This window comes from Melanostigma gelatinosum (assembly GCF_949748355.1).
Source record: "Melanostigma gelatinosum genome assembly, chromosome: 7".
Classification (NCBI taxonomy): Eukaryota; Metazoa; Chordata; class Actinopteri; order Perciformes; family Zoarcidae; genus Melanostigma; species Melanostigma gelatinosum.
Window position 1 is genome coordinate 15,225,551 of NC_136640.1, and position 18,713 is coordinate 15,244,263.

Genomic DNA, 18,713 nt, shown 5'->3' on the forward strand with positions numbered 1-18,713 from the left:
ACTACATCATGCACTGAGACACTCACACACACACACACACACACACACACGATGGTTAATCACCACTTGTTCAGCCTTGTGTCTTCTCCAGTTTTTCGTCAAACACGCACATCATCATGGTTTCATGGTCGGGAGTAAACAGAATATACATTCATTAATCTGCTGTACAATAATGTAATTGTTACATCAACTTCCCAATGCCTAAAAATACAGTATTTTTCATCTGATCACATTTTCTTTTTAATTGCAAAGATGGCTATATACATGGAGAAAGGGTGACGATTAAGATAAAATCATAAAGATAAAACAAACTAGTTTGTGAAAAGGCAGATGGCAAGCCTTGACGCTTTCCCTTTAGTCTTCAGGTTTTCATAATGGCAACAGATTGATGGTTTGCAAAGACAGGAAAGCGGGGAGCATAAGAGGATGTCATGCCATGGACGGCCATCTACATGAGGTTCTGGAAACAAACACAGAGAGCATTGAGACAGTGCAAGAGTCTGAGAGTTACATTTAAATATAGATTACAAACAGAAACATGGAGATTAATAAACAGTATAGAGCCTGACCAGTCCTGCATTTTTATATGAAATACCAATATCAATATTTTAGGGATATTTTTCTCCATTATTTTTTTTAAATTCATAAACGCGTGACTTCATTAATTCTTAAAAGATACATTCTGATATTTTTTGTTTTTTCAAACCACACTTATGGGAACTCATGCATACTTGCACACAAGAAAACTTGATCAGCACCCAAACTCAGACTTTTAGACGTCTGGTGACTCTCTATGTTAGATAACTTTCTGCCCAAAATCCAGGGGAAACGTATATTATGGACTGTCTCAAGGAATCTGACAAGCAGCTCAAAATGCCCTCAGTCTACTGCTGAACTAACTGTGACCCACACTATACAGACACAATTTTGTTCAGCAGTTCCTACCGTAAGTCCAGACATACCTCATCTCTCCTCCGGCCAGCGGTGGAGGGTCGTGAAAGAACTCCTCCACCCAGGGACCCGTAGCCTGACATCTGGACCTGGGGCCGGAAGCTGGGCTGTCCGTATGGGATTACGTTCTCATCTGTGACAAAACAAATGACTCCAAGTTACAGCTGTATTTATATAGGTTAAACCCTAAGTGATGGGGCAGACTGAAAAGAGACCCCCTGCTACTAAAAGCAGAGTTACTACTATGGCACAATAAATGTGCATACACGGGTGGCAGTTGGTTCTTTCTAAGCTCAACGGGATTTGTATGAAGCATCACAATAAGATTAATACACATCTCTTTGGGTTCCAGCTGTTGAAGCAAATGGCATGTGCTGCTGGGACAGACATTGTTCTTTTATCATCTATTGTTGACAGAAACAGAATGACGCCACAGAGGTGAGGATCACATACTGTTCGTACCCTGTGATAACAACTTTGTCGTTCCTCTCCTTTGGGGTGAGAAATGTTCTCCCCTCTTCTGAAGAGTTGGCGAGTCGCTCCCCTCTTTTCTGTCAGTGTCTGTTCGACTGCGGCTCAAAACATCAGCCAAGAGCAGCAAGGAGTCATCTGTAGGGGGAGGGGCTGGTGCAGGGGGAAGTTCTGCATATGAATGCAATGGTGATTATAAACTGCAGGCAGAAATACTGCTTTAAAGTAATGGTTTGCCTTTAAAAAAAAGTGGATTTGCTTACTTGCTGAGGGTCAAAAGAAAACATTGAAACCACTTTAATGCCTGTGTGTTAAATATGAAGCTGCAGCCTGCAGGCAGTTAGCTTAGCTTAGCATAAAGAATGGAAACGGGGAACAGTTTGCCTGGCTCTGTCGAAAAGTGACAAAGTTCACCTCATTGCACCTCTAAAGCACACTGATTAACATATTATAGCTTGTTTATATAATCAGAACAAAATACGCAGAGTAAAAAAAAATCAATTGTCCGTTTTATGAGGGGTTATCTGCCAAGCTAGTTATTCTGGCTATTAACAATTGCCAGGCAACCAGTAAAGGATGTTACTGGTTCTGGCAAGGAAAGAGTTTGGCACACAACACCCTGTAAAACCCACCACATGAATGCAAATAGGAACTTTTCCCAAAAAGTCAAACATTTCCTTATATAGTCTTTGACATTAGCAATACCCCGACGTGCTGAAAATTGTTAGACCACAATCAATGCAAGCTGAATTTTTCAATACAGCCATGCTGCTAGTGTGTTAGAAAGCTCATGAATGAATCACATGAATAGTATTATTCCTCTTTCTTTTCCCCCCCCTAAACTAAAAGAGAAGTTAGATGAGTTACAAAGAGTGCGTCACACCTGCTTGGTTGTGTAGCTCTCGTCTGAGTTGTCCATCCTTGAGTGTTTTCTTCTTACTCCTGGATCTGTGTGCCTGGGCTGCATGGCTGGACTCGGCAGCTGGAGCAGAAGGTTGTCCTGACAAGAAAGCACGCTGATGTCATCCTCAGGAAACTTAAGAGCAAACTAAAGAACACTGAGTTGCGTGACGTCATTTTTTCACGTACAACTACTTTCTGCTGGACAACATCATCAACTAAATTATACATGACACTGTGTGGTTGTGCGCTGCCTCTTGGGAAGTCTCTTCCAAAGATGGAAGGCTTTAAAGGTGCAATGTGTAAAATCTGGCCTGAATGTTAAAGAGTTAAATCATTCAACAAATAGTAATTAGCAACTCCGGGTGAAGAACTGACGGTGTTGATGTTATGTCAAAGACGTCCATGTATTGTGTTGAAGAGATATCTACTGAAGTGAGCATGTCAACCTGCTAGCCCCGTCCTGTCTTGTGATGCCACTTGTACCTCGAGAGGCAATCGGCTTCACTGTAAGGTCTAGTCTGCCCTCAGTCTAACATGAGAGGACAAAGAAGTAGAGCAGCCCTGAGAGCTTGCCAATCATGTTCGAGGTACAGGGTATGAAGACATGGTGGCAGAAAAAAACAACAACACAACCACCATATGAGACTACTTCACCTGGAGGAGGGAGGGTGGATGCCTGCTCCAGGAGATGGACCTTCAGTCAGCAGTTAGCAGTTTGGTGAAATTTGCATGTTCTTGCCCGGCAAGTAACTATTTGGTGTACATTTTGGTGATGAGTGTAGACTGTATGTACCCACAAGTAGAGGTGAAATGCTAGCCCCTGTTTTTTGGAGCGTGTGGCCAGATCTTACACATTGCACTTTTAAAATGAATATGATCGGAGCTTTACCGAGGCTTTCCCCCTTCAAATCTTCTGCCCATTGGCTGGCGTGGTAGATCTCCCTGGCCACCTGGGCCTTGGTGTTGTTAAACAGATCTGGGTTGGACTGGGAAACCTGGGAGCCTGAGTGGCGACGGGCCAAAAGGTCAAAGTGCTGCAACCGTGGACTGTCGCTGGGCTTGTGTGCGTCTCGCTGGGGGGTCGACATGAGTGTGGCTGCGAAGGACAGCTTGTCTGGTTTGGAGGGCAGGCTGGAGAGTTCCTCCCTGGAAGTGTCCGTCAGGTAGGTTCTGGCAGGCAGTGGAGGACACCAGTCCTCCTCCCCAGAGCTAGAGGATGGACAGTGAGTAACAGCATGAGTGTGTGCCTCAGAGGGAAAGAAAACACGGAACACTTGAGAAACCTACTTATATATATAATACATGTAAGTAAAACAAGTGCACAGCCATGCTAGCGGCTCTGTGAGGCTGTACATCGGTGCTTTGAGTGCTAGCATCAATGTGAGTTAGTTCAGAGTATTAACATGCTAACATTTGTTTTTTAGTACTAAACACAAAAGTATAGCTGAATTTGCTTTTCAGGTATTTGGTCATGAACCAAACCTAATTCAAATCTAGTGCCTGATATTGGCCCTACATGAAAGTTTAAAGAGGAACTTGCCGATTTTCAACTGGTGTTGGAATGTGTGTTATGTGCTCCCGGCGTCTGGAGCATCCCTGCGGTTGTCTAATGGATGCCACGAAATGACGCGTTTCACGTCATCTGGTGGACCCTCCGGCGGGTGAGCAGGGAGCTCCGGGCGCCGGCAACACGGCGAGAAGCTGAACATTTGTTCATTTGCACAAACAACAAACAACACCGTCATTTGCAACGATACAAAGCCGGTTTAAAATCGGCAAAGCTTTCCTCAAAGGGATCACCCTTTAAATCGGTCTTAGGGGGACTTGAACGTCGGTATTAAATTGTATGGAAATCTATTTGATACCCAAGTTTGAACCAAAACCGATGGACCAACACTGCCATCCACAGAGACATACCACTGACATGGCTAAGTGACTAAATCTAAGGAAAGATGTGTATAAGTAAAGGGGGTATTGTTAAAAAAAATAATCTATTTCCAAGTTCAAAAAAAAGGGGAAGGAACATAGAGTTGGCGAGAACCACCCTTCGTGATTTGTGTTGTCACTTCAGTGCCGGCAGGGCTAATTTAATGATGGACATCATTACAAAAGACACGGCACAGTCAGAACAGCCGTCCGATCCCACCCCGTTATGTCCACAATCTAATCTGTCAGAACGAGTTAGAGGAGACACTCCCCTCTGAAACCCCACAGCTCAATCTACTCACTGCCTGCAGACACAACTGTTGTTAATTTGAAAACTCCCCAGACTCCAAACTTCACTCAAGATTTGTTTGACAGCCTTGGCAGAGTTACAGGGCCGGTTTAATATCCGTCTGCTTTAACTCTCTCTGTCATGTAGGTGAACTCAGATGCCTTGATGCTATAAATAAGCTGAGTATTAAGATAGCATAAAAAGCAATTGTGTTCTTAGAAGAGGAAAAAAGGGGGTCTTGATGTACAACTTAAAACAAGTCGAAACAAGTCTCACCTGTGTTGCTCATCCTCTTTGTCTGTCTTTGTGTGACCCCTGTCTTTGTTGGCAGGAAGAGGCAGCGACAAAACATCCACCCAGGTGAGAGGAGCCGGCCTGGACGAGGAGCCGGTGGACCTCTGCTTTACCAGTTTGTCTATAAACACAAAACACAATGCGTCATATCGTGTACAAGGTACAATCACTGTGTTCTTATCATCTCCACCAGGACCCTGAGGTTGAAGTTGCTGGCGGTTTGAAGTGATATGCTCAAGTACATACAGGCTTTTAAACCCATTGTTTGTCCCTGCTCTGCTTATATTGAAGGACATTTCTCTTCATTGACATTTTTGTATATTCAAGAGCCCTCTGAGATGTCATAGAATTTCTGCATATTAAACTTTGCATGGCTTTCAAGGCAGTCACTGTATGTGAGTTATGGCTGTATGTTATACTGTCTGTGAGTTATAGCTCCTGACATATTTTTTTGCACTTCATTTATTCATATTTTAATGAATTCATTTGTCTAACATATGCCCATGTATACACTGGCTGATGCTTTTCTAGATCAGTGGCAGGGTACAATAAGTGGCAGTGTGAAGCTAATGCTGCTTTCAAAAAGAAAGACGCAGGAGCCAGTTGTGCAACATCTCTGTTAATTGTGCTAATTCGCCTTCATTGAATCCTCGTTATCAATATGTCATAATTTTCAACTGCAATTCTCTGGCAATTCCTGAATTTAGCATTTTTCAGTTCTGGTTTCTGGTGCATATTATATTTAACAATACTACACAAGTATTGTACTTTAACCTGCCTATTCTTTGAGTAGCAACACTTGAATACACACAATGAACAGTATAATGTTCATCAGGCGTACAAACTGTGAATCAACATGCATCAAACACAGCTTCAGTCATCAGTGAAACCAAAGTTTGGAATCATTGTGCAGAGTGTCACTGTTTTATGAAATTAAAAAAATGGATTATAACCCTCACCGTTGCTTTTCTTAGGGTACTGGAGCTTGGAATATTCAGACCCAGACTGACCAGACTGGATGGTCCACTGGTCCAGGTCTAGCTCCAGACCCACAAGGCCACCGTTTGACAGCACTGGGTTGCTGCTGTACGGATCCGGACCCTGGTTGTAGGACGTACTGGAGTAGGTGTCATAGTACGCCAGCAGGTCGTCCTCAGCGGCCGCGCTGATGGTGCTGTAGATGGTGCTGTAGATGGGACTGTCGTTGGACGCCGTGCTGCGTTTCTCTGACTGGTTCGGGTAGTTCATGATGCCGACTGCTGAATGGCGAAGGTTCATAAACAACAACAATTATGTACATTTTGTATTCTGAGAGTTATTTCATCAACCAGTCACAGTCAGACAGCTCTTACTGTTATAATATCTGTCTGAGTCCAGTTTGCCAGAGCAGCAGTTGACAGACTCTTTGCTGTTATGAGTGAGGTTTGAAGTGGGCCAAGAGTCAGCCAGCCAGGGGTAGTTGGCCATGTTTGATCCTAACAAGCCAGGCCTGGAAAGAGAGGTGAGATTATATCCAAACGTTGTAATACACAAACATTATCCGAATCAAATCATTATCTTCAGTTTACCCTCCATTGATGATTCCAGATCCTTCACTGTGAGCAAAGCCAACTGGAAAGAAAAGCACGTTCTCAGTTATCCATCTGGTTTTACAGCAGAAGAGATTCACAGGAAGATAAATACATTCCAAAAAATAGAAAGAGTTTGAGAGAGCAGATTTAAATCGATATTTTATGAAGGTATTCCGATGACCTACATAAACACATCTATACATTATGTCTGCAATACATAAAAATGAAAATGTTATTTGATGAATCGATGAAGCCGTTTCTTGAATGAGTCTGTCGCATCGAAATGAAGAAGGTAACATATTCCATTCTAAAATGTGACACAATACAATCTTTGGTCATTAGTGTGGCAATAATTCACTGTGAAATATTTATGGGAAAATCAAATTGCATATGTTTTTCCTTAAGGCTTTGGGCCGGCCATTGTGTATTGATATACATGAATATCGCTCAATGTTAGAAAACAACTGATGTGTTTCCATGTTAATATGTGCCAAAGGGCATCGGAATCCAAACTAAACTGCATACAGTGGTTGCTGTTTACGTATGCTTCAGCGTGTCTTCAGTGTTTTACTTTCTTCCTGCCATGCAAACTGCCCAGTGGGGATAAATACATTTTAATGAACTGGATTTGCAGTGCAAGTGCGTACAAACTAAAATGGAAAAGCATTCATCACCGCTGGAGATATCCTCCCAGCGGTCTATTAAGAACTTGTCACCTAAAAGCTGACGGTTTGCTGTACAACAACTGAGGCTTTTTTTTCTCTGTAACCTTTTCATTGACAAGAGAGATTTATAATGAACAAGGTGTCTGAAAACCCATACTGGTGCACATCATTGTGGCCTTTTCTGCTTTTTGCTACAGTTCTCTCTTGAAGGAGAAATCTAAAGCTGCTGAAAAAACTCCACAAATGTCAAATTCCAGAAATGCAATTCACAGATATCTTCCGGTTAAAACTTTTGAACATCCAACACCTGTCATGATGCTGAAACCTAGTTGAGAAACACACACCTGCTGGTGTGTATGCGAATGATGTGGTGTAGTGTCCCAGCTGCTTCGTCCTGCGGTGTCGACAGTAAAGCCAACCGCTGAAGCCCATCAGCACCAACCACGCAGCCACACCGAGCCCTGCGATGAAGGCCGGCTGCCGGACGACGCTTGTGATCTGCTCTGATATGCTGAGGTCACCGCCTTTCTTCACGGGTGTCTTGCCCAGAGGCAGAGCTGAAGGAAAAGTAGTGAAGAAGACATTGTGGAGAGTTGCTCTTTGTTGTGTTTTTATGCCATGCTGTAGGAGGTTGTTTAAAATGGATCTGGTGACGGTTTAAGGCAAACATTTCGCTTTCTTGTCAATAGTTAGATGAGATTTGTTTGTTTGTTCAATACGTAGCTGCTGTTTAGCTTAGCTTAGCTTAAAGACTGGAAACAGGAGGAAACAGCGAGCGTAACTCTGTCCAAAGGTAACAAAAGACAAGTTTGTGTTACCTGAAAAACCCTAACAAGTGATGTGACACTCGGTGTGTGGCACATAGCCCTCCGTAAAATCACAACTTGTTTTTGTTTTTTCAATTTTCTTTTTGCGTGGGGCAATCAAACAGGATACAATATGTTAATTGGTGAGATTTAGAGGTGCTGGTAGGATCATTTGTTACCTTTGGACAAAGCCAGGCTCGCTTTTTCCAGGCTTTATGCTCAGCTATCTGGCTGTGGCTTCATATTTACAGCAAAGACATGCAAGTGGCATAATTTCTCTCATCTAACTTTTGGCAAGCGAATGAATAAGCATGTTACCAAAAATATCACATTATTCCTCTATGAATCTGCAGCAGAATTAAAGAGGAAAATAAAAAGATATCAGAAAACACAGAATACAACTCACCTCCTCTGGGCTACAACTGACTTCCAATACAGCTCTTATAAACATCTTTACTTTTCACACTCAGAACATCAGTGTTGATGATGCCACTGTCGTAAAGTCATTCACACAGCATGGAGTAATCAACATTCCACATACAGATTTTCATTTGTGGTGAACTGAGCCCGCTGAGAGCACATCTTGCCATCTATCAATCTGTAACGGCTGTAACAGTTTGAGTGACTCACTGAGAAGCAGGCTGACAGGTGGGCTTTGAGCGCCCACACCCAGACTGGTGACAGCAGCCACCACCACGGAGTAGCGGACGTCAGTCAACAGGCCCGTCAGCAAGATGGACAGAACCGCTCCATCCACTGTTCGGTTGATCTGGTTTCCCTGCTCCGTGCTGCTGCCCAGACACCAGACCTGATCCACACCAGACATGGAGGGGTTAATGTTTGAGTCTTAAAAGACACATAAAGACAACGCCTGTGACTAAATGTGACCTGTTATTGTAATAAGACACACTCTGATAAAAAAAACTTGCTTTTTAAATTTTGGCATTGAAGCTTTATCTGGTAGCACGCAGCGGAGAACGACAGCAAAGATCGGGCAGGGATAAGAGAAAGAGAAAGGGAGGCCAATGCAATGACAGTTAAAAGCCAGATTTAAAATCCTGAAGTTGCAGGTATTCAGTTTATGTGTTGAACGTGTTACTCTCCGATGAAAGATCATGAAGGTTAGTATAAAAAATGAGTAGCTATAAGACATTTTCTGATTTTCTTCAGCAAAAGTAACATCTGTTGCAATACTCTATTGCAAAGTCATCCTATGCAAGTCAAGGTTGATGATCGTGCACGATTTGTGTGAGAGTTTGTCAATGGATGTTTTGTTCCGAAACGAGGCATTTACTTCAATCTTCTTCATGCATTCAAGGTAATAATTAACAGACAAATTATCATTTTGGGGGTGAAGTATTTCTTTGAAGTCATATTTTCAAACAACTTTGCAAATTATGCTTATAAATTATAATTTTAGCGATCTAGTGATGAAACTATGAATCAATGAACTAGTAGATTACCAGAGAGTTGACCACTTGGTCATACCAGACCAAGTAGTGCTGAGTGTAGCAAAATGAAATTTTCCGAGCATTTTACTGCTTACAGATTCAACTCTTCATTTGTGAGACGAGGAATGTCTTCTGTTGTTCGGTTTGGTCTCGCTTTAAACATACTGTACAAAATCAACAGCAACATGTGTTTAATGTTTCAAAATAAAAGAACTCATGCAGAATGTTAGTAGGGTTTTGATGTTGCAGCTGGTCAATATGGAGCTAATTTCAACTACTTTGTACACTGTTGGCTAAATGAATCAACAACAATGGATCATACGTGCACTCATAGAATTATTGTACAGTTTGTTTTGTAGCTAAAATCTTTGTCTGGAAATTACTAACTCATAAATACGGTGGCCTAAAAGTACAATATTGTCCTCAGTACAGCACTTGAGTAAATGGTCTTACTTTAGGCACCTTCCACCTGCGGTATAATCTGCATAATGTACAAGGGATTAACTTTTTAATAAATCAAGTCTTTGTGATGAAAATGTATCCTGTTACACTGTACTGACAATTCAACATTTCATTTTTAACATGTAAGCCACAGGGAGGCTTGTATAAAACTTTGTGTGCAGTTTCAGCAAATTGAAAGTTTAAGGGGATTAAGTGTGATCCTTGCCTTCGGCTGATGAGCCTTTCACACACAACAAGGATCTGGTATTTCATGATCAGACTCGTGTGGTTTTCTCTACAACTTTCTACACGTCGACGCAGATGAGAAGAATAAATCAAAACAATAGAACAGTGAGCTCCTTTTTTTTCTTTCTTAGAATAGCAGCCAGATGATTAGTAATCAGTGTTGTGCTCATAAGAGACAGATAATCAGAACTCCATCTTGTTTTGTTCACAGAGCAAACAGATGACAGGGACAGTCAGTGTTCAATTTGATGACCAAATTGAGTCAGCGCATGTACTGGCAGCAGGTAAGAGGCATGAGTAATTACTAATTGGTCATTAAAATCAGTTTTTTTCTTCACAATAAGTATCTAAACAGCAAATGTGGACAACACTGAGTAGTGAGTGCATACAAATACCATGGATTGAAGTTCCACTGTATTTTTGCAAACCGGTTGACGGACTTAAAAGCAGAAATAAACATCAGACAATAAGACAGATGGGCAGGTGTAGTCATATGCGGATAGCTGCAGTCAAGTCAATGTTATTCATATTAGGGCTGTACTGAATATTGGGAAGCTTGGAAGCATAACATTGACTTTCAAATTCTAAATCAACATTTAAAGGCTGCACAGCTTTTTTATTCTGTTTAGGACAGGTATTTCTACATAGTTGCAGATAGAGATCGAACAACACTAATATTATGAGTATTATACTATTTGTAGTTTTTTAAAAAATGAATTAGATATAATTCGATTCCAGCGGTGGTGTAGTAGTGATGCACGGGTTCACCCACAACCGCGTAAGCTTACTAGAAAATATCACGGGTTAGAGCGGGCGAGTAGGTTATTAATAACTTACAGACATATTGCGTGTAATAGTTCATCTCCCTACCTTCTCTCCCCCTTTCTGTCACTCTTTCTCACACACACACACACACACACACACACACACACACACACACACACACACACACACACACACACGCACACACACACACACACACACACAGCTAGAGCCTCAGTCTGCACCTACATGTATTTATGTTGACAAAAGTGACAAGCTATATAGAAAGTTGATTTTATTTAAAAGACTAATTTATTCAATTCAATTCATCACTTCATTCAAATGAAGGATTTTGTTTGAGGATTTAAATAAAAAAAATAAAAACAGGGGGGGGGGACGTCATAGAATGACGACAGATGATGGAAGATTCATTCAAAAACTTCAATAGAAGCTTCGAATGTTAAAAAATGACATGAATTACAACCGGACCAATTTCACAAATTTGCCTCATGCTTTATAATCCCGACGGTATAATACGACGCTCTCTGTCTTTAGGCCCTCAATTCAGATTCGGAAAAGCTGTCCAAAAAAGATGGTGGAAACCTCGGGAAGAAGGTTGTCGTCTCACCTTGTACTCTCGGATGATGCCGCTCTGAGTACTATGAGGCGGAGGCTCCCAGGACACACTGATACTGGAGCTGTTGCTGAGCTGAACCACTGATACAGCCTGTGGTGGAGCACTTAAAACTGCAGAATGAGATAAAAAGGAAAATAACATTTCTATGTTTATGAACTGATATCAGTTTTATGGTAGCGCTCGGTTTTACAGGTCCATAATTTCCTGATAATTTCCTAATCATGTCCAAGAGGTTTCCTTGAAAGGACTATGTCATTTGCTACTTCTTTTTTTAGGAAAATAAGAGGCTCCGTTTAAATCCAATTCAAGAGTCATCCATTATTAATTTATTATTGGAAACTTTATTCTCAATGTCACATTTGTGCATGTTCAGCTGACCTGTTACTCTTACAAATTAACTAATTTAAAGTGTACCAATTGGACATTGTCTCTGCCAAATCACATAGTTATTTCAAGGAAACCTTTTGGAAAGTAATAATTATGGACCATAAACACATGTTACCTCCTGTACTATATAGAATATTCCTTTAAGGACAGTAATATCAACTGTTACTGTAATCATTCCTCAGCTTTACTTGATAATTACAGTCCTATGCTATTGACAAAGTTATTGATCAGCGTTTCTTACCCTCCTCAGGCATGCGCAGCAGAACCATGAGGCTGTCGTGTCCCTGTAACTCATTGAAGTAAGGGCGTATCTTGACCTCGTACTCTGTACTGCTGTACAGATCTACTAAGATGATGCTGGGCTCAGACTTGGCCTCCACATCCTGGACCAACCAGGGGCTGCCGATAGTCCGGTAAAATATTCGATAACCCTGAACGTAGCGAGACTGAAGGGCGACCTGAGAACAGAGTTTGACATTTACATCAGTGATGAAAAGCAGAGCCAGCTGTGTTTGTACTTCAAGTTAATCTGTTTGTGTCACCTAATGTTTGAGGGAGGTTTTGAAGTTAATGTTTGGAGATTAGCGTGTCCTCCCCACTCTCAAAGCCGACTTTGAAAAGTAGACTATTTTTGTTTAATCAGCCAAGTATTCAACTCACAGTCCAATAAATCTTGGCGCTGGTAGGAGACAGAACCACAGGCTTCTGCAGGTAGACAGACACGTCTCCTAACTCTCTCTGCACCTGTCTGTGGTCCACACCCTGTTCTGTCGGACTCCCATCTAACACGACAAAGAAATACAGTCAGGCCCGGCCAAAAAAACAACACAAAAAAACAGCTGAATAGCAACTATTCAGCAAAAAAAAGCAAAGCTTTTCGATGAAATTCAACATTGCTCAAGGCAGAAGCGCTTCCCACTGAGCAATTATTTTTGAGATTGCACATGAAAAGCAAGTTTTTCTAAACCATGTAGCTCATTATCTTGGTGCCAGCCTCAGTATCTCTGATTTATTTCTTCAGAAATATAAACTGCAATCAAGATTGTACAAAAGGACTCATATTACACATGAGAAAAAGATGAGTTTCTGCTTATATAACTCACCCTGCGTCCTGACAGGCTCCGAGATCGGGCTGGGGTCGCTGAGGCCGTAAGAGTTGACCGCTCTGACTATGAAGAGATAAACGGTGTTGGGGAAGAGTCCCACAACCGTGTGCCTCTCCTGCTTCACATGGTCCGCCACCGTTTGCCAGGTGCTGCCCACTGATTGGCTGAAGGACAAGGAAATGAAAACAATTCTTAAAATGTCTTTCTTGTGATAATGGTTTAACTATAGCCCCGTTGTCAGATTAAAAGACTGAATTTGATCATTATTTACCTGTTAAATATTTAGGGGAAAGTAACGTGATGTCATCACAATTTAAGGTCAAGATGGTAATCAGGAGGATGTTGGAACACACAGTTTCAATGGTCAAATGTGCTGCCCTCTGTTTGAACATTGTATTCATTTCTGTTATCTTGAGCACGGCTTCATTATCATGTTCTCTTGAGATAACAACTGGTTTGGCTCGGCTCTTGGCTTGTTGTTGATAGCCTGACAGACTGATGGAAGTGGGGCAGGTAATGTCGAGAGATTTAAATTTGACAAATCCAGTAGATCACATCTACGGTAATAATACAACTGGTTACTTTTATTAAGATATAAAAACATTTGTTGCAACCTTGTGATTATGAGAAAACAAAGTGTGTTATCTTCATGTATTGACATCAATTAGTTGGGATAAGGGTTGCAACAATTTTATTTTTTTTACTATTCGTTCAGTTGTTGATTAAAATTTTATGAATTGATAAATTGTTTGGTCAAGGTGCCAATTTTGATGTCAGTTAAGATGAAATAGTTTGACATTTTGGGAAATGTCTATTTACTTATTGGCTTTCTTGCATAGAGTTAGATGAGAAGAGTGTTATTGATTTTCTCTTCTAACTCTCTGCAAGAAAGCAAACTAAAAATGTCGAACACGTCCTTTCAATAACAAGGACAGTGTCGGGCATGCAAAGTAATCTCACACAACATTGATGGGTCTTAACGGCCATTCATGAATGAATGAATATTATATCAGCTGCCTTCTTGGATCGGAGAGATCTAAAAATCATGGCTGGTCTCAGCGTGCGGACGGATACACTGACGGTTTTTGCTCCTTCTTTTTAATGCAGCAGGTTATAACGACGGCTTCCGAATGGGTCCTGCGAGGATCGGACGGCCCCGACGCTGTGCAGAGATGGGTGACGAACAGCACGAGCAGAATTTAACATTTCCCTCAACTCCGTGGAGGGGAAAATGGCGAAGTAATTACAACAAGCAGGCCACAGCATTTTCCTATCATCAGTGTTTCTTCCTCTGCCACCTTTCCCACTAAATGTTCTCCAGAGAAACTGTTTTTCCATTTAAATAGAGCCATCCCGCGTTTATTGTTTTTTTTATAAAGAAATTGCATCTGTTAAAGGGTTCAGAAACAGTGGCTGCTTTAACATTAATCCCCCTTCAAGATTTCTTCTCTTTTAAATTGGAAACGTAAATGTTAGTGCTGTTATTTACTGTGTAAAATACTGGTTTGCACGTCTTCATCATCAGCTCTGCGTGCAAGTCTGCCACACTGAGCTTTCTGTCTAACTCGGCTTTTGTATGTGTGTGTGTGTGTGTGTTTGTGTGTGCACGCTCGGCCTGCACCCTCTCTCTTGCTTCTGTAATGAGTGAACTGTCCAACTGGGCTTGCATCCCCTCCTTCCTTTGCCCCAGGACAGGACAGAGCTGTCGAGCTGACCACTGCAGTAATTGTCTCTTCTTTCACTGACTGTCCGTCTCACTAAAGCCTCCTGTTGGTTGTTAGAGCTGCTATGGCTCTCCTCGGGATTGCCACGGCTAAATACTGACGCAGTGAGCGTCATGGTTTCACTTCAGGACGTCACTTAACAGAACTGTCTCCCTCAGGCAGGGATGAGTCATGTTCCAAACTCGAATGACTCTAAACGAAGAAGACCTCATTATGGTGGAGCAGTCAGAATGCAAACGAAATAAAACAGAAACAGAGAAGAGCGTGGATAGAGTTGAAATAGCTACAGATGCTTGCACATAACTCCCCGTAAACATTTTAACATTACGGATTGAACAAGCAAGACATAACGTGTTAATTCGTGAGTTTTAGAGCTGCTGGTAGCTGGATTCTTTTTTACCTATGAAGAGAGCTAGGCAAGCTGTTTCTTCATGCTAAGCTAAGCTAACGCACTGCAGTAGCTTCATATTTGAAGCTGGATTTACAAACTCAAAATCTCTCAAAATAAACTCCTGTGCATTGAACAGTCTTTAAAAAACAACAACATTAAGGTGTTGGTTCATCCTGTGTCAGTGTGTCACCTGAAGGCCTCGATGATGTAGCAGGTCACAGCGGCCCCTCCTTCATGAGGGTTGGACTGCCAGGTAAGGGTGACATTGTTTTTGCTCACCTCCGTCACCACCGGCTTCTGCGGAGGCCCCGGAAGCTGGATGAACTCAGAAGCTCTGGATACAGAGAAAACTCCATAGTCTGTTACACAAACAGGAAACCAGCGCTGTTAAACCACAACAACAGATGGGTTGTGATCAACATCTTTGCTGAAACTCGAGCGGGTTTTGTCCAGTTCTGGCTACGGACTGTGCTCTTATGAACGGCGCGTGTCGTTTCTTGAGCACGGAGGTGTCGCGTGAGAGTGACGGAGTGTGAAGTGTAACAGAGAGACAGAGTGTGGAGAGTTTTGGTGTGAGTACCTCTGACGGTCAACATCGCACTCCAGCTCGACTCCCCTGTGGCGCTGGATACCTCGCACGTGTACGTCCCCGAGTCTGTGTCCTGTGGAACAGCAGTTAACATTTGAGACAGACGTCGGGAGGAAAAGGAAAGAGAACAAATGCTGCAAGCAGTTTTTAATTTTTCAAAGGATGGTTTGGATATATTGAGAATGTTTAGTTCAAGAATCCTTCCAGCAAAATAAACATATTTTCAATCCGTCTGGCAGTAACAGAGTATACATTTACTCAAGTATTGTGCTTTCTGCATACAATTTGAAGTACTTCCATATTATGCTAATTTGTTCTTCTACTCCCCTACATTTCAGAGGGAAATACTGCATGTTTGACATTTATCTGTACAGGTACCAGTTACTTTGCAGATTTATTATTAAGAAGTATAATGTAGCTACAGCATTAATATGATGGTTACAGGTTAATGGATCAAAAAAACACAATACATATATTAAGTTAGGTAGGTAAAGCTTTATGTTATGAGTGTCAATTCCAAATAACACCTGATGAACGTAAGTCGTAACTCGTTTTAGCTCTGTTTTTGGTCTCCACCAACCCCTGAGGGAAACATCTGTCTCTTCAGCTGCTAAATGCTCCACGATGTTCACCAGATAAGATGCTTACTTTGTCTATCTGCTGTTTGGTGCTTTTTCAATGCAAACGGCTGCCTGATGTAGATAAGAGCAGTAGAGTGAAAACAACCAAAACATAAAGGTGATGAAACCTCAACAATGAGCTGACTGAGTAGAGCTGAGGGGAACTGCAGTCGGGTTATAATTCAGCTTTATGTAAAGGATCTGAATACCTCTTTGACCACTGCTGTCTGGTGGTTTGCCATCATTCTTATCAAATGTAACCCATGCATACCTGAACTCTCTCAGTATTCTTCACCTCAGCCTCAATCGCTCTAAAAGCTCCATTGCTACAAACCCAGAAGCACCACTCTACCATGCCCTCCTGTTTACATGAAGACCTGTATATGCTTTCATGCTTCACTGACACTCCTGGTGTTCGCTCCAGCCCTGTCCTGGCTGAGAGACAGTCTGCTGGAACCATCATCAGACCATATGAGATCATCCGCCGCAGCGTTGACCTCTGGCTGACAGACAGCACGGTGTGTGGGCAGGTGAACTTCTTTAGATGACTTCAACTGCTGCTAAAATATTGATGGCTGAGTAGGGGCATCTGCAGGGTAAATATTTTTAGTTCCTCACTTGTCATCTCCATTCCCTCTCTCTTCTTTTTTTCTCCCTTGTCATCCCCTTGATGCCACACTAATGCATCTCTTCTGTTCCGTTGAGCACATTGGCATGGCAGATTTCCCCAGCCTCAGTAGTGCACTGGACCAAACCTTAATGCTCCAAGTTTGCTGGGCACCAACGCCGCAGAAAGAGGACGAGAGAGGAAGTGAATAAGCATAGGCGGGGCAGGAGAAGCAATTAAACGCCGGTCAGATGATTAATCATCGAGCGCCAGTCGATTAAGGAAAACGATGCTGCTTCAGCTCCGTCCTGCGTGCACTCGCTGACCTCCAGGTGGGGTTGTACCACAAAGGGGCTGCTGACTGCTCTTCCATCAAAGCAGAAAACATTAACATTTACAAACAAGCGCCTTCATTAACATTACAATTACACACCGCATGAGCACATAATTGCGCTGGAGAGATATGCTTTGCCTTAGAGAGATTGTTCTTTGAATCTCAGTCTCACCTTAATTTTACAAACGAAAACCGAATATATAATGGAAAAGTAAAAAAACAATTTTGTCACGTGGGCTGCAGAGAAAGTGAAAGAGATCAGACAGGAAGATTTACAGTAGTCTGTGCTGTTTCCATTGAACATGCAGTCAGTCTTTTCTTCAGTTTAACAGCTAAACTCATCCTTTTCACGCCCTTTCCAATAAGTGACACCCACTTAACACACACACACACACACACACACACCTTTATGTCTGTGATTTGCAATGTGCCATTCTCCATCAAGATCAGTCGAGGTTTATTTCCCAGGAGTCTCTCTCCATCCTTCTCCCATGCAATCTTGACTGAGGGCCCTCCGTTTACACGACAGTGCAGCTGCACCGTCGCACCCCGAGATACAGTCTGATTGGCCGGACCTTGGCGAATAATCGGCGGGACACGACCTGAAGGACCTACCAGTTTGAGGGGAGAGGAGGCAGAACATTAAGTCCCTCTTCTGATTAACTATAGAGTGGAGAAAACATACTTGACAGAGTAGAAAAAAAGCCTATAGAAAATAAGATTATAATGTAGCCAGCTGTTTAAGAGTGCAAAGGGGGAAAATACATTAGATGATTCGTAGGCAGAAAATAATGGGCCGCATAAAAAGCAAAAGAAAAAATCTGGTGCTTACAAGCAGCCTGAGGATGCACATTAAGCCTGAAATTCATTGCTCATCCAGCATGAGGTCTGTAACTGTGTTCTTTCTTGGTCTTTATGAGCCTCATGGTTATGCACCTACTTAGTAATTAATATGTTTTCTCCTCATTAGCTGATGGTACAGAATAAAGAACATACCTCCCCCTGGTTTAAACCTGACTGTGTGAACTGAGGTCTCACCTCCCTCCACCTCCAGCAGCGCCTTGGTCAACACACTTCCTGCTACACTGATGGCCTGGCAGATGTAGAAACCAGAGTCATCTGGGTGGACATCAGTGATGGTCAGCTCTCCGCTCATGGAGACAGAGTAACGACCAGACTGTGATGGTGGCTGGCCGGGGAACAGCAATATCTAAACAGACAGACAGACAGCAGAACAGAAAAATAAATACAGAGACCACCGGTTTGGATCTTTTGGAGTTGTTTTTGCATTCTAGTTTGTAAAAGGAAGGTTGTGCGGACGGACATTTTTTTAAAACATAGGAGTAATTCATCCGTGAAAAGAAAGAAAAAAAGAATCTGTAATTGTGTGTACAGTTCTTCACACTTTAGATGTTTATCCCATCCAGGGCACATCTCATCAACTTCTAAACAGCCAAACAAGCTGCTAGCAATGCTAATGTTGACGTCTAGCAGGTATAATGTTAACCAAGTTCACCTTCTTAGCTTAGCGTGTTAGCATTC

The 18,713-nt window shown here is 42.2% G+C and overlaps 1 protein-coding gene across 1 annotated transcript in view; it reads right to left on the minus strand.

The window, feature by feature from the left end:
• Positions 1-341: 341 nt before the first annotated feature.
• LOC306780191 (roundabout homolog 2) overlaps positions 342-18,713 on the minus strand; it is a gene marked incomplete at its 5' end in the record, with an annotated part of 43,082 nt that continues 24,710 nt past the window's right edge. Inside the window, 19 exons of the mRNA XM_079272450.1 lie at positions 342-460; positions 963-1,084; positions 1,414-1,593; positions 2,306-2,422; positions 3,215-3,534; positions 4,817-4,955; positions 5,794-6,093; positions 6,187-6,323; positions 6,403-6,445; positions 7,415-7,627; positions 8,507-8,684; positions 11,405-11,523; positions 12,042-12,258; positions 12,461-12,582; positions 12,904-13,070; positions 15,212-15,380; positions 15,602-15,683; positions 17,577-17,782; positions 18,210-18,381. Coding sequence (XP_079128576.1) covers positions 449-460; positions 963-1,084; positions 1,414-1,593; positions 2,306-2,422; positions 3,215-3,534; positions 4,817-4,955; positions 5,794-6,093; positions 6,187-6,323; positions 6,403-6,445; positions 7,415-7,627; positions 8,507-8,684; positions 11,405-11,523; positions 12,042-12,258; positions 12,461-12,582; positions 12,904-13,070; positions 15,212-15,380; positions 15,602-15,683; positions 17,577-17,782; positions 18,210-18,381 — 3,015 coding nt within the window. The 3' untranslated portion in view covers positions 342-448. The remainder of the gene's footprint in view (positions 461-962; positions 1,085-1,413; positions 1,594-2,305; positions 2,423-3,214; positions 3,535-4,816; positions 4,956-5,793; positions 6,094-6,186; positions 6,324-6,402; positions 6,446-7,414; positions 7,628-8,506; positions 8,685-11,404; positions 11,524-12,041; positions 12,259-12,460; positions 12,583-12,903; positions 13,071-15,211; positions 15,381-15,601; positions 15,684-17,576; positions 17,783-18,209; positions 18,382-18,713) is intronic.